At 43.6% G+C, this 14,938-nt stretch overlaps 1 protein-coding gene across 15 annotated transcripts in view; it reads left to right on the top strand.

Annotated features, from left to right (window-relative positions):
• The window catches only part of LOC122552997 (mitogen-activated protein kinase kinase kinase kinase 3), a 297,362-nt gene that overhangs the window by 235,280 nt on the left and 47,144 nt on the right, over nt 1–14,938 (top strand). For all 15 annotated transcript variants that reach the window (XM_043696362.1, XM_043696366.1, XM_043696357.1 and 12 more), the window contains one exon: nt 2,427–2,468. In XM_043696362.1, coding sequence (XP_043552297.1) covers nt 2,427–2,468 — 42 coding nt within the window. The remainder of the gene's footprint in view (nt 1–2,426; nt 2,469–14,938) is intronic.

Genomic DNA, 14,938 nt, shown 5'->3' with positions numbered 1-14,938 from the left:
TGTTATTTGCTGTTGCTAATAGTTTTATACTTTCAACCTTTTAAATATAATTCTTATTATAGCAGTGTATAGCCTTTTCCTGTTCAGAGAGAATGAAAGGAAAGCATGAAAGGATATCTCTTACATGTACATCAATTTGGTGTTATTATTTCTGTGAAATGTGAATGTAATTGTTTGAAATTCTCCCTCCTGCATTCATTTCATTTAAGTGTCATTTCCTATTTGGGCTCTATGGTTGACTTCTTTCACCAGTTATCTCTATTCTGTAATTGGTTGGTTCAGGAATGCTATTTTTTTATTGGGGTAAAGCATTTGCTGTTTTCCATACCTGTTTGGTAGCATTTGTAATTATTGCAATTCCCGTGTGAAATACATAACAGCCTGTCAATCTACTGTTAACTGGCCTAGTAAAGATGGACAAATTTTGGCTTTCAATTATGGCAATTTTGATTTGGACATGAAGTATGGACACTATAATTTGCACATTTGAAATTCCAGCCCACTGCAGTGATACCCTTTTTACACGCACACAGCCCACCTATCCACCTGTCCCAAAACTACACTCATCAGTTGTCAGTCCGTAGCTCCTACTACCTTTTTGGGGATGCTCAAACACTGGTTTCTTGCCATTTGTTTTCCCCTCTGATAGTTGGACAACATGTCATGTTTATTTATTGTTGTGATCAATATCCTGCTGTAAAATTTGGTACAACTTCTGTGTCCCTGCCCTTTCCAGGTTTTCCCTGCAACTCATTGCCTCCCTAAAGGAATGAACCAGATGTGTTTTTTCTGATAATTGACAGTGGTTTCACAGTCATTAGTAAGGTCTTAATTCCAGATTTAATTTCTTTTATTGAATTCCCATTCCAGCATCTGCTTTGGTGTCATTTGAACCCGGATCCCCCAGAACATTACCTGAGTTTCTGGGTTAACAGGCTAGCAATAATGGGGCATGGGTATCACTAGCTTTGCCAGTATTTATTGCCCATCCCTAATTGCCCAGAGGGCAGTTCAGAGTCAACCACATTATTGTGGAGGAGTCACGAGGCCAGATCAGCTAAGGAAGGCAGATTTCCTTCCCAAAAGCATATAAGTGAACTGTATGAGTTTTTCCTGACAATGGCAATGGTTTCATGGTCACCATTAAACTCTTATTTCCAGATTATTATTGAATTCAAATTCCACTATCTGCCATGCCAGAATATAAAGCCAGGACTCCAGAATATTACCTAGATTTCTAAATTATTAGCTTAGTGATTATACCACTAGGCTATTACATAGTAAGTAGTAATACCATTGGACTATCACCTTTTCTGTGTTTGTAAAGCACTACCTGAGGAACTGCCACAGTTTTCAGCCACTTGCTACAAAATGTCTAAAGAACCTTTAGTGGGCGGCACGGTGGCACAGTGGTTAGCACTGCTGCCTCGCAGCGCCAGAGACCCGGGTCAATTCCCGCCTCAGGCGACTGACTGTGTGGAGTTTGCACATTCTCCCCGTGTCTGCGTGGGTTTCCTCCGGGAGCTCCGGTTTCCTCCCATATTCACAAAGATGTGCAGGTTAGGTGAATTGGCCATGTTAAATTGTCCGTAATGTTAGGTAAGGGGTAAATGTAGGGGTATGGGTGGTTTGCGCTTCGGCGGGTCGGTGTGGACTTGTTGGGCCGAAGGGCCTGTTTCCACACTGTAAAGTAATCTAATCTAATCTAAAAAAAACCTTGGACGATAACATTTTCTCATTGTGATTCTGTAACATCTGCCCCAAACTTTAGTATGTCGATGAGTGTGTCGATGAACCTTGTGATGTGTCAATCTGCAAGCTTGGTCAAGTTACAATTTAGAAACAGTGGGGAGGGGAACGGAAGAGATGATGAGGTTGACTGTGTTACACCTGCTTATAAATGGAAATCAGCACTTTTTTTTTGTGATGGTGTTGCTGAGGGTCTCTCAAGACAGCAGAAATAACAATGCCAGAGGTAGTACAAAAGCTGTTGTGGGTGATTCTGTGGTTTTGGCTGGGGAGATATGAATGGAATCCTGGTGAAAGCAAACCTATCCTGTTGAGCCATGGTAAAGAAACTTTGGAAGAAAGTAATATGATCAACTATGTTAAAGGCTTGTGAAGGATGAGGAAGGGTAGTTTACCATTGTGGCAGTCACATGGCATGTCATTCATGACATTGGGACATCGTGAAGTGATGAAAAACAATAGATCAGGAGAAAGCTTATAAAATACTAAGCTGATTTGATTGAATGTTAGTTGTCATTTTAGACTTTGCAGTAAAATTGGTTCAGAAATATGAGAAGTTTGACAATCTTTCTGTCTTTGAATACTGATGACTTTGATCACTTTGCTAGGGAATAATTTTATTTTCTTATTCCTAACCTGTATTTATATACTTTTCTTTCCCTTATTTCCCCTTACAGAAACCTATTAGCAATGGTCTTCCTCCAACCCCAAAGGTGCATGTAAGTATTTAAAAATTTTGTGACATCACTGAAGAGATTACTTTATATTTTGTTGAATTAAATTCCATCAATTTCTTTATTTTACTGGACAGATGAAAATCTCCCCAGAGTCAAATTCTGCATGCACATGCGCTTTGTTTGTTAGCAGTGTTCATTTTTTGACTTCTGAAAGATTTCTGTGGTCATCAGAAAAGATCTTAAATGTTTTGATTTCAATTGCTGACACTCAATATATCATAATCTGCTGCAGCCAGACAACCGCAGGAAGTTAGGGAGATAGTGGTATTGTGGTAATGGCACGACACCCATGGAGCACATATCTGGAATATAAAGCTAGTCTTAGTCATAATGATCATGATACTGATCATTGATTGTCATTAAAATTCACTGAGTTCACTATCCTGTAGGGAAGGAAGTCTGCTTTTAGCTAGCCTAGCCTCCTGCTCCTGCAAAACCACAGCGATATGATTGGTAGTCAACTGCCCTCTGAAATAGCCAGAAAACCACAGTTCAAGGTCTGTTGGAGTGGATAACGAACACTGATCTTGCCAGTAGCATCTACTTCTCAAGAAAGAATGCGGAAAGTATGCCAATTTAGACTCTGTTGTTGGCTTAGGCTTTTAAAATGTAAGCTGTCCATTTGGCCTTTTAGTTTCACTCTGTTATTGAGAGATTGTGACTGGTCTTCCACCTCAATGACATTTTTCTGTTCTCCCTTATATCCCATGATTATTTTGAAGATCGGTTGATTAAGGCAGTGGTTTTGTCTTATGGCTCAGACATTAAACAGAGGTCCCATCCATTCTCTGAGGTGGAGATAGAAAATGCCGGAGCACTGTTTCAAAGAGCTAGAAAGTTTTTGTTTTTAATTTACAGGTATTTGTTCCTCAGTAAACATCAGACAACAGATCATTATCATGTGGCTATCTGCTGGAATTTATTTATGCAAATCGCCTGCAATCACAGCACTGTGCACTTGAAAATAGTTAATTAGTTGTAAAGTCCTTTTGAGAAGCCCAGTGGTTATGAAAAGCACTAAATAAATGCAGGTTTTTCTCTTTGTTGCTACATGCTTTTTTTATTTCAAAAATGTACTTTATTCATAAAATTATTTGGATCTCTATACAATTGGTCATGCCATTGTTGTGCACACATTACATTGCTTTACATACAGACATCGAAATTTATTTTTCCTATATGCAAGTCTGTACATTGACTATCCAGCTCTACGGCTGAGGCATCAGCGGAGCACAAATGACTGGGTGGGCCCCCTGTTCTTCTTAGGCAGGCAGAGGTGGTCTTTCCCCACCGCGCCTTGGCGGCAGCTGCCCCAAGCTTCAGCGCGTCCCTCACCACGTAGTCCTGGACCTTGGAATGTTCCAGTCTGCAACACTCAGTCGGGGTCAACCCCTTCAGCTGGAAGATCAACAGGTTTCGGACCGCCCAAAGAGAGTCTTTTCCTGAGTTGATAATCCCCCAGGCACAGTTGATGTTCGTCTCGGTGTGCGTCCCGGGGAACAGACCGCAGAGCACGGAGTCCCACGTCACGGCGCTGCTCGGGACGAACCTCGACAAACACCACTGCATTCCTCTCCAGACTTCTTCTGCGTAGGCACATTCCAGACGGAGGTGTGTGACAGTCTCGTCCCCCCCCCGCAGCCACTTCGAGGGCAGCGTGTGGTGCGGCTGAGAGTCCCGGAGTGCATAAAGGATCTCTCAGGCAGAGCCCTTCTCACCACCAGCCAAGCCATCTCTTAGTGCTTTTTGGAAAGTTCTGGCGATGAGGCATTCTGCCAAATGTCTTTGACAGTCTGCCCAGGGAACCGCTCGATAGGATCCACCCTCTCCTTTTCCCGAAGGGTCTCAAGGACACTATGTGCTGACCACTTCCTGATGGACTTACGGTCAAAGGTGTTTTTCTTCATAAACTTCTCCACGAAGGACAGGTGATACGCAACGGTCCAACTACTTGGAGCGCTCCGCGGCAGTGAGGCCAGGCCCATCCTTCGCAACACCAGGGACAGGTAGAACCTCAGTACGTAGTGACACTTGGTATTTGCATACCGGGGATCTACGCATAGTTTGATGCAGCCACACACAAAGGTGGCCATCAGGGTGAGGGTGTCATTGGGTGTGTTTTATTTCCCCAGTTGCCCAGATCTTTATACAGCGAATAAAGATCTGGGTACCAAATACCCAGCACCTTCAGGTGGTCAGTCCTGACGGTGAAGAGGATCGAGGATTGGTCGACCCAGTTCCCGAAGAGCATGGCCTTGCTCTTGCCTCAGTTTACCTTGGCCCCCGAGTCCCGTTCAAACTGGTCACATATGCACATGAGTCTGTGCATGGACAGCGGATCCGAGCAGACAACGGTGACGTCATCCATGTACAGGGAGGCCTTAACCTGCAGGCCCCCGCTGCCAGGAATAGTCACCCCTCTCAGGCTCGCATCCGTCCTGATGGACCCGGCAAACGGCTCTATGCAGCACACAAAGAAGGCAAAAGAGAGAGAGAGAGAGAGAGAGAGACCCTGCCGGACTCCGGAACTGCCTGGGACGCTATCTGATCCCGACTCATTGAGACTGCACTGACAATGTTGGTGTAGAGCAGTCTGATCCAATTCCAGATTCCCTCCCCAAAGCCCATGTTGGAGAGAACATCTCTCATACTTGTGTGATATCCTGTCAAAGGCTTTCTCCTGGTCCAGGCTGATCAGGCAGATGTCCAACCCTTTGTCCTGCACGTAGGCGATCGTATCCCTGAGGATTGCGAGACTCTCGGCAATCTTCCTGCCCGGCACAGCACAGGTTTGGTCAGGGTGAATCACCGACCCCAGAGCAGACCTGACCCGGTTGGCGATTACCTTTGACAAAATTTTGTAATCCACATTCAATAGTGAGATTGGTCTCCAATTTCTGATTTCCTCCCTCTCCCCCTTCCGCTTGTAGATAAGGGTGATGATGTCTTTCCTCATGGGTTCACTCATGGTACCTGCCCGAAGCATACTGACATACACCTCCAGCAGGTCCTGGCCAATCAAGTCCCACAGAGTGGAATAGAGCTCGTCCGGTAAACCGTCGCATCTGGGAGTTTTATTCTTTTCAAAGGACTCGAGGGCCTTGGTCAGCTCGTCCAGAGATAGCGGCTGGTCCAGCCTCTCCCGTGTTCTGTCGTCTAAGACCTCCGTGATAGAGGACAGGAACGATTGGGAGGCCGCGCTGTCGGTTGGCTTCGAGTCATACAGACTGGCATAGAAGGATTTGCTGACCCTCATGATGTCAGCCTGAGATGATGTTATCGAGCCATCTTCTTCCTTCAGGTTGCTGAGCATGGCGCTCTCTTTGTGCACCTACTGGAAGAAGAAACGTGAGCACGTCTCGTCCTGCTCCACCGAGTGGACCCTGGACTGGAAGATTATCTTGGACGCCTCCGAGGCAAAGAGCTGGCCCTTCACCTCTTTGAGGTCCTCCGTGACAGAGACCCCCATCGTCTGCAGCAGGAGCAGGTTCTGCATACTTTCCTGGAGCTGGGACAGTTTTCCCTGCCCCTCTCTCGCCTCCTGAACACTTTTGAGGATGAAGAACCTCTTGATGTTTCCTTTTACGGTTTCCCACCAGTCCGCTGGGGAATCAAAAAAGGGTCTCACGGTTCTCCAACCTCCTCAATGTTTCATGGGGTCAACAGCTTTGTGTTCAGCTTCCACGTTCCCTTACCAGCCCGTTGCTCATCCTGTAGGTGACAGTCGGCCAGCAGGAGGCATTGGTCAGAGAAGAAGTGGATCTGACCGGAAGCGTTTGTGACACAAACAGGTAATCTATCCTTGAGCGGATAGACCCGTCTGCCCGTGACCAGGTGTATCTACGCTGCGCTCCGTCTGCAGGGGCGCTGAAGACGTCGTGCAGCTTGGCATCTTTTACCATGTCCATCAGGGCTCTGGATGTGGTGTCCAGTTTACTGTCTTCCCCCGCCGGATCGTCCATCTGCATCAATGATACAGTTGAAGTCTCCGGCCGGAATGACCGGCCTGGACGTAGCCAGCAACAGTGGAAGCTGCTGCAGGACGGCCAACCGTTCACTCTTACTTACTGGGGCGTACACATTAATCAGTCTCAGGGGATCATTCCTGTTCATAACGTTGGTGACGAGGAGGCGCCCGCCCACCAGCACCTTAACCTCAGAGATGGTGAAGTTGCCTCCTCGCAACAGGATACCCAGGCCGCAGGCGCGGCTATCGTTGCCTCCTGACCAAACTGACGGCCCATGGGCCCATATGCTTGACCATCTCCTGTCGTTGCTGAGGTGCGGTATCCCACACTCCTGCAGAAACAGGACGTCGGCTTTAACGTTGGCCAGGAAGGCCATTGTAGAAACACATTGCGTAGCAGATTTGATGCTACGCACATTGATACTGGCAATTTTTATCCCCATTTTAACAGTTTACGAGATTACCAGTGTCCATTTGCTGCTGATCTTGCCTCTCTGGGGTAGCTGTGTGCATCCCCGTGGTGATGGCAAACTGCTGGACCCTCCCAGGGCTGTGGTAGCTGTCCAGCTCCACGCTGGGGCCATTTCCCCGCTCTGGTGTCTTTGGGTCGGGCCCAGGGTCCGCACAGTCCAGTTCTCCATCTGACAGCGGGGCTGTCACAGGACTGCTGCTCCCAGTTACCTGGAGCTGTGGGCCGGTGGGTACCTCATGGTTCTCACTGGGTGGGGGGTGGTCTTTACCCGTCCCCTCAGAGGGATCGCCTTTTCCTGTTTGGGCGGTGCTTCCCTCCTTTTTCCCCCGCGGCGCTCTGTCTCTTCCTCCGGTGACAACTCTTCTTGCGCCCGTCCTCACCATCGGAAAAGCTGCCTGTGTCCTCCTCGTGTAGGTGTCGTTTCCCCTTCACCAACTGACGCCTGGAAGAAGAATGCCTCATCTTCCGCCTCGGAACACTTCAACCCCATGGCCCCACCCCCATTCACCTATTGTAGTCTATGCTACTTTCTCCCCACCCCACCCCCCTCTCATTTATCTCTCCACTCTGCAGGCACCCTGCCTTTATTCCTGATGAAGGGCTTTTGCCGAAACGTGGAATTTCCTGCTCCTTGGATGCTGCCTGACCTGCTGTGCTTTTCCAGCACCACTCTAATCTAGACTTTGGTTTCCAGCATCTGCAGTCCTTGTTTTTACCTGAAACAGTTTGCAGACTACAGGAAAAGGTTAATATAATGGAACTAATTGATTGCTCATGAGCCGAACAGCCTCCATTTAGTCTGCCTGGTTACAGTAACGGCACACAGCTGAAAAATTCTGTTTGTGTTTATTTTCCACAAAATAGTAGTTCTCATGTTGTGATTACAGTATGTTCCCACGACTTTCATATCCTTTTTCCTTGAACAAATTAATTTTTGAGATGTGCTTGCTGAACTACAATTGATATAATGCAATTAGTGCTTATGACAGTAGTAATGAACTGCCTCTTTCTAGATGTGCTTGTTAATATTTTGTCAAGATCAGGCATCATAGTTCAGTTTCAAAGGAATGGGTGTCCCTGTTTTGCTATTGATGCTAAATTATGTGTGTGGAATTTAATTGGTCAAGCACCCCATTTTCTGTGAGGGTGTAGTTTGTGCCTAATTATTAATTTTAGACTGAATTTATGAGGGAGGTAAATTGAGTCCCAATGAATTGTGACTTCCTGTATCACTTGTATAAATTAGACCAGGGAAGTTTTAACTGGGATTCCACTGTTGCCAAGACATCTGCGAAGAAGATTTATGATGTCTACCAATATTAATAAATTGCGTTGTCTGCCACAGGAACATTGCTTAATGACTCCTGGGCTTACTGTGGAAACTATCTTATAAATATAGATGCTCATTGCCGTTGGTCCACCATATTGTCAAGGGGATGATGTCCAGCCTCAGCAGGATTGCTTTGTTCTCATTAGTACTCCTAGCAGATTGACGCTTTCAACATTAGCCCAATAATTTAAGTATATCTCTACCAACCTTCACAACAAGTCAACCAACTCAAGCAGACGTTACTCTACTTTAAATTATTGTCTCATTTTCATAATAGGTCTAGCAATCTGTATCAATCTACTAACTTAACTTAATGCACTCTAGCATCTTTGGAACTGTACCAGCTTTGGTCGTAGCTTATTAACTGCAGTGTGATAGTTTGCTAATGTACTGTACTTTGCAGATCACAACAAAGTAACTCAGTAAGAGCAAGATAATTTTCACAAAAAAACACAAAAACATAATTCAGCACAAATAATGTATCCTACATGTGGCTATATGTCTTGTTTTTAAATGTTTCTAGTGCTGACCAACAAGTTTCATAATACTAAGTAAAAGAAAAATAATAAATGCATAATTGCATAACTAATTTTTATATAGGGGTAATAAGTGCATTGTGCTACATGGGTTCTGTGGATTTAATTTTTTCCTCGGGAGGAGGAATTCTCAGAAGCATGTTTCCTCTAATTGCTTTTTTGCTGTGCCCACCTAGGGGTCAGTGTGCATGTATTTAGCATATCTCAGCAGCTGCGTGGCTTAGAGGGAGCTTTGCTCAGAAGTAAAAAGTTGAGAACTCCTGAATTAGATAATCTCCAGCATTCATCACCAATAGATCAATATCACATCACTTGTGCAGTTGAATTATTTTTGTCAAATAACAAGAGAATATGAATATAAATATTTGGAGCTCCAATAGAGCGTAGAACATTTCAGCACAGTACAGGCCCTTTGCTTTCTATTCCCTGTAACATCGAGGGCCAATTAATGAAATACAAAAACAATAATTGACCAGCCAACAAATAATACCAGAAGGAATCCAAATTAGAATCGCTACAGTTGTCTCCTTTCGTTTTTAACTGATGAATGTACTGGTTCATATGATTAAAAAAGTTAAATGTTTTAACTTTTTAAAGATAACAGGATTGATGTGGAACCTGATTGTGTCTCACATTCTAGGATAAGAAGCTATACTGTATTCTTTTCATTTTCCTGAACATGGGTGTTAATTGCATTCCAATTCATTGTCCTTTTCCCCTTGTCCTTTATCTCTCTTAATGTTTACCTTTCTAAGGGCAGAAAGTCATGGTGTTGTATGGTTTGAAAGGCCGATTCTGGTTGGTAGATTGTGGAGGAGATAGTATAGCGAAACCTGGACAAGCTGAGTGTCACAACAGGGGAGGATCTGTTCAGCTGCTTTGACATTGAGGGCCATTGCCTAGAGTCATAGAGATATCTTGGTCCAACTCAGCTATGCTGACCAGATACCCTCAATAAATCTAGTCCTATTTCCCAACATTTGATCCATATCTCTGTCAACCTATTAAATGCTGTAACTGTATTCAAGGTCAGCTATGAATTTAGCAGTTTGTTTAATTTTCTTAGAATGAACTCTGACGTCCAGAGATACTTGAAAACAGACAGTAAAGACAGGATCTGCGCAGGTTACTGCTGGGTCAGACAGCGGTGTAGATTTCTTTCTCCATTTGAAACACTGCCCACGTGGTCACTGCCCTTTATTTGTCTTCCTCCTTTTTAAGGTGCCATTGTTTTGATTCTTTTTTCCCAAGTTCCAAAACAATGCAACAACTTAAAAAGCAGTAATTATTGCCCACAGAATTTGAGGACATCAGCTCCAACACTGAAAATACCTCAATAAAGGGGCAGCTCTATAGCCACAACTTTTTCCCATCTTATGTCTTGGATTATCCAGAATCCTTTACAATAATAAATGTTTTGCTTTTTCACATAATTGTTTTATACAATACAGTTCTGTGCCTGATTATAGAGAGGAGGAATAGAATAGACATAGAATCCCTATAGCGTGGAAAGAAGCTATTTAGTCAATGGAGACTGCAGTGACCCTCCAAAGAGCATTCCACCCAGACCTACCCTATCCTTGTCACCCTACATTTACCACTGCTAAATCCATCTAGCCTGCACATCCCTGGATAATACAGCGCAATTTAACACGGCCAACCCACCTAATCCTCACATCTTTTGGACTGTGGGAGGAAACTGGAGCACCTGGTGGAAAGCCATGCATATACAGGGAGAATGAGTACATTTCACACAGAGAGTCACCCAAGATTGGAATCGAACCCAGGTCCCAGGTGCTGTGAGGCAGCAGTGCTAACCACTGATGTTATATAAAGAAAAAGTATTTGTTTAAGCAAGAGCAGCAGAGATTTGTAGTGTTAATGGAAGAGCAGTGGTGACTTTAGATTACAAAACAACATGGGGGCTTAATCTGTGGGCAAACAGCATTTCAAGAAAAGTCAAAATGACATCATGGGAACATGTGTATTGTTGGTGAGTTTTTCCAATCTTTAAAACTCAAGTAATTTTTTTATAAATTATGCAATTCAGTAAGGTTTATTAACAATAAAGAATTAATAGAATTGATTGATTATGTAATAATTAACTGAATAAAGATAGTGGAATTGATGATATGTTGCAACACATGGCAACTGACGATTGTCAGTGTAATCCAAGACAGCCACATCTATAGATTGTGTCTGCTGTTTGAGGAATTTAGCTCAGAGTCATTAAGCTGAAGCAGAGCCACAGACACTGTGATGCAGCAGGGAGATTCCAGAAGGCAGTTACTCTGCTGGGATTGGGTAATCTGATTTAATGCATGATCCAAAAACAGAGCATGACCGTCAGTGAGGTAGGTAAAGGGACTGAGAAAGTAAGTGGAGGAGTCTCAGCCCTTGCAGTTGTCCAACATGTTCAAGGTACTTGCAGTGTGTATGGATGACAACAGGAGTTGCAAGTTGGATGAGTGAACTCAGTGTTATAAGAAGCCATTCAAGTGGGAATGTAAGTGGAAGGGCAGTGTTAGTTTAGTTAACTGCTCTGCTGTAAAAGCAAGAGAGCAGAAGATTGCATTGCTTGCTTTGTACATCTGCTCAAAACTGGAAAGAAATATTTATTTAGAGGCAGAGGATTCACTTGTCATTGTTCAAATGGGTATCAGTGACAAAGAATTATGAAAGAGGTTCTGCGTAAATAAACCGGAGGGAGGAATTTAAAAGCAATTGCCATCGCCAATGGAAAGGTACTGGGATAATTATTCGATCTAAAGGCTGACAAATCGTAGGGGCTAAGAAGAAATACCTGTAGAGATAGTCATCGTATTGGCCATAGTCTTTCAAAATTCCTTTGATTTTTAAAGGCTCCCAACAGATCGGAAAACAGCACATGTAACATTTTATTCTAGAAAGGAGGAAACTGTAGACCAGTTAGTCTAGCATCTGTAGTAGGGTAATTACTAGAATCCATTCTTATGGAGGTGGTAGCAGAATATGTAGAGAATCAGGCAAGTCAGCATGGTTTTGTGAAAGGAAAATTATTTTATCTGATCTTTCAGTTATTTTGAAGAAAGAATAAGCAAGGTGATAAATGAGAACTTATAGATGGGGCATTCTTGGATTTCCAATAGACACTTGGTAAGGAACCACTTTAAAGGTTGCTGCACAAGATAAGAGCAAATGGCATAGGGGACAATATATTAGCATGCACAAAGGATTAATTAGTTAGCAGGAAGCACAAATAAAAGTGATCTTTTTCAGTTAGCAAGCTGTTAACTGGTGTCACAAGAATCAGATCGCAGGATTCTCAATTGATTTATAATCCATGTCAATGACTTGGATTGTATGGTAGCTACATTTGCTGATGCCACCAAGATAATTGGGAAAGTATATTATCAAGAGGAAGAAACAATCTTGCAAAGTGATAGATTAAGTCAGTGAACAAAAATTTGGCTTGGCTACATTTCTTGACACCCTGATTCCTGCAAGGACTCTTCCATTCTCCCAGTTTTTCTGTCTCTGTTGCATCTGTTCCTTTCATCTTTCATTAGGGTACTTCCAACAGCATCTCCGTTTTCCTCATTGAGGATCTATACCTTTCCCCATGTGGTTGACAGGACCCTCAGCCATATCTTACCCACTTTCTGCACTCTGTCCTCATCTCCTCCTTACTGAAACAATGGTGGGTTCCCCTTCTCCTTACATTCGAAGGATCACCATGTATTTCCAACATCTTCAGCAGGGTACCACCACCAAATACTTGTGCTTCTTTCAATGTAGTCTGCCGGATTCATTGCTGATAACGCAGTCTCCTTCACATTTGTAAGATTAAATGCAGACTTGGTGACCAGTTTGCAGAGTGCCTCCACTCTGTCTATAGGAATAACCCTGAACTTACAATTGCTTGTCATTTCAATTAACCATTTTGCTCACATGCTAACATTCCTATGCTAGATCTGCTAGTGTTCAATTCAACACAAGCAGGTGAAACATCTCAAATTTCATTTAAATACTTTGTTCTCTAGGACTCAATACGTTTGAGTTCAGCAACCTCAGAGAATGACCTGTTCTCCATTCAGATTACAACCACAACAACTCTCCTACTCTGACTTGTTTGCTTTTCTCTCAGCAGAGATATAATTCTTTTTCCCAGCATCAGCACTCCCTTCATCCTTTGCTCTGGGCACCACCACCATCTGTTCCTCCTCACTCTCTGTCAATGCACAAAAAATGTCCTATCAGCCTCTAAATATAACTCTGTTTCTCTCCCCACAGATACTTACTTTCTCCACCATTTTTGTTTCACTTCTAGATTTTCAACTTCTGCAGAATTTTGCTTTTATTTTCATTACAGTCTGACTGCTGCGATATAATGATGGGAGATGTTAACCTAGCCACTTTGGCAGGAAAAATTTAAAAGGTTTTTCTATTTAAGTGGAGAGAGTTTGCAGGACTTTGGTACACAGTGATCTGAGAGTTCTGCTAAATGAATGGCAAAACTTTAGTATGCAGCTTGCCCTGATTCTGGGTTAGACCATCAAATTTATTTTATGGGCTGGTAACTTATTAATGTAGACACAATTTGAGAACTCTGGTATTTAGCAAGACCATGATAAATAGGAACAGCTGTAGGTTATTTGTCCAGTCAAGCTTGGCCTGCTGTTCAAAAGGATCATGGCCGATCCAACATTCCTCAGGTACACTTTCCTGCATTTTCTTCGTAACCCTTGATTCCCTGACTGATAAAGAATCCATTTATCTTAGCCTTAAATATACACATGGACTCTGCCACAAAAAGCTGTGGGGGCAAACTCCCAAAGGAAGGCTCTCTACCCTCCGAAAGAAGAATTTGCTCCTCATCTCAAGTCTCCTGCCCTAGACTCTCCCAAGTGGGAAAACATCTCTCAGCACTTACCCTGTCACTTCCCTGAAGAATCTTATATATTTCAATGAGATTGCCTCTCATTATTCCAAATTCCACTGAGTAGACCAGCCTATTTAGCCTTTGCTGGTTGGAGTCACCCCATACTGGTGATCATCCTAGTGAACCCCTCTCTGTCTCCAAAGCAGTGATATCTTCTCTTAACTAAAGAGATCAAAACTGAGCACAGTACTCCAGATGTGGTTGCGTCAGCGCCTTGACAATTGCAGTAATACTTGCCTACTCTTATACTCCAACCCCTTGAGATAAGGGGTTCCAGAAGAAGGGCTTATGCCCGAAACGTCGATTCTCCTGTTCCTTGGATGCTGCCTGACCTGCTGCGGTTTTCCAGCAACACATTTTCAGCCTTGAGATAAGGGCCAACATTCCATGAACTTTCCTGATTACCTGCTGCATCTGTGTGCCATCTTTCTGTGTTTTGTATGCAAATACCCTTAAGTCCCTTTTTGTTGCAGCTTTCTGCAGTTTTTCTCCATTTACATAGGAAACAATGCCACAGGATTCCACAAACAGTGCTAACCTTTACAAAATCTGAATTATGGATTACATCACTATTCTAACATACATAACTAACCTGGGTAAATATGGACAACTTGTTCAACACTGCATATAGTTCTTTAAATAACAAATGAGGTCAGGACAGATCCCATAGATTTCTCAGCAACCCTTCAGATGTTTGTGATGTTGAGTCATAAAATCATATTAAAATTTGACAAGGAATTCTAATTCTTAACACGATCAACTTTGGAACTCACTCAAATACTACTCCATCACCTAACCTCTCTACAGTCAGCCCTGCCTCAGCTGAGGGCCACACTCTTTCAGAATTGCAAAGGACCCACTCTGTACTACATCCTCAGGAGAATTCATACTCTGAACAAACAGTATTTAAACTCCAACTCAAACATCAAAAACTGTAAGTACAACAAACTTTTATCTACCCACATCCATAACCAACGATCCTCAAACATTCCAGAAGATTCCACCGGCCTCTGGAACTGCTTGAACTCTATGAGCCATGCGGCTGGTGCAGCTGCCACCCCCACGCTGATCGATGATGTCACTTCTGTCCCCATCATGGCCATTCCCACAACCACTTCCACCCCTCACAATTCCTCATGCATCACACGTGACATCACTTCCGCCCCTCACATCATCGCTGATGTCACACGTTCAGTGACTTCCGCCACCCCGACTGCCGTGTCTGC

Source organism: Chiloscyllium plagiosum, chromosome 9 (genome assembly GCF_004010195.1).
Source record: "Chiloscyllium plagiosum isolate BGI_BamShark_2017 chromosome 9, ASM401019v2, whole genome shotgun sequence".
Classification (NCBI taxonomy): domain Eukaryota; kingdom Metazoa; phylum Chordata; class Chondrichthyes; order Orectolobiformes; family Hemiscylliidae; genus Chiloscyllium; species Chiloscyllium plagiosum.
The sequence above is the reverse complement of the archived record's forward strand: the minus strand, read 5'-3'. Positions and strand labels throughout refer to the sequence as shown.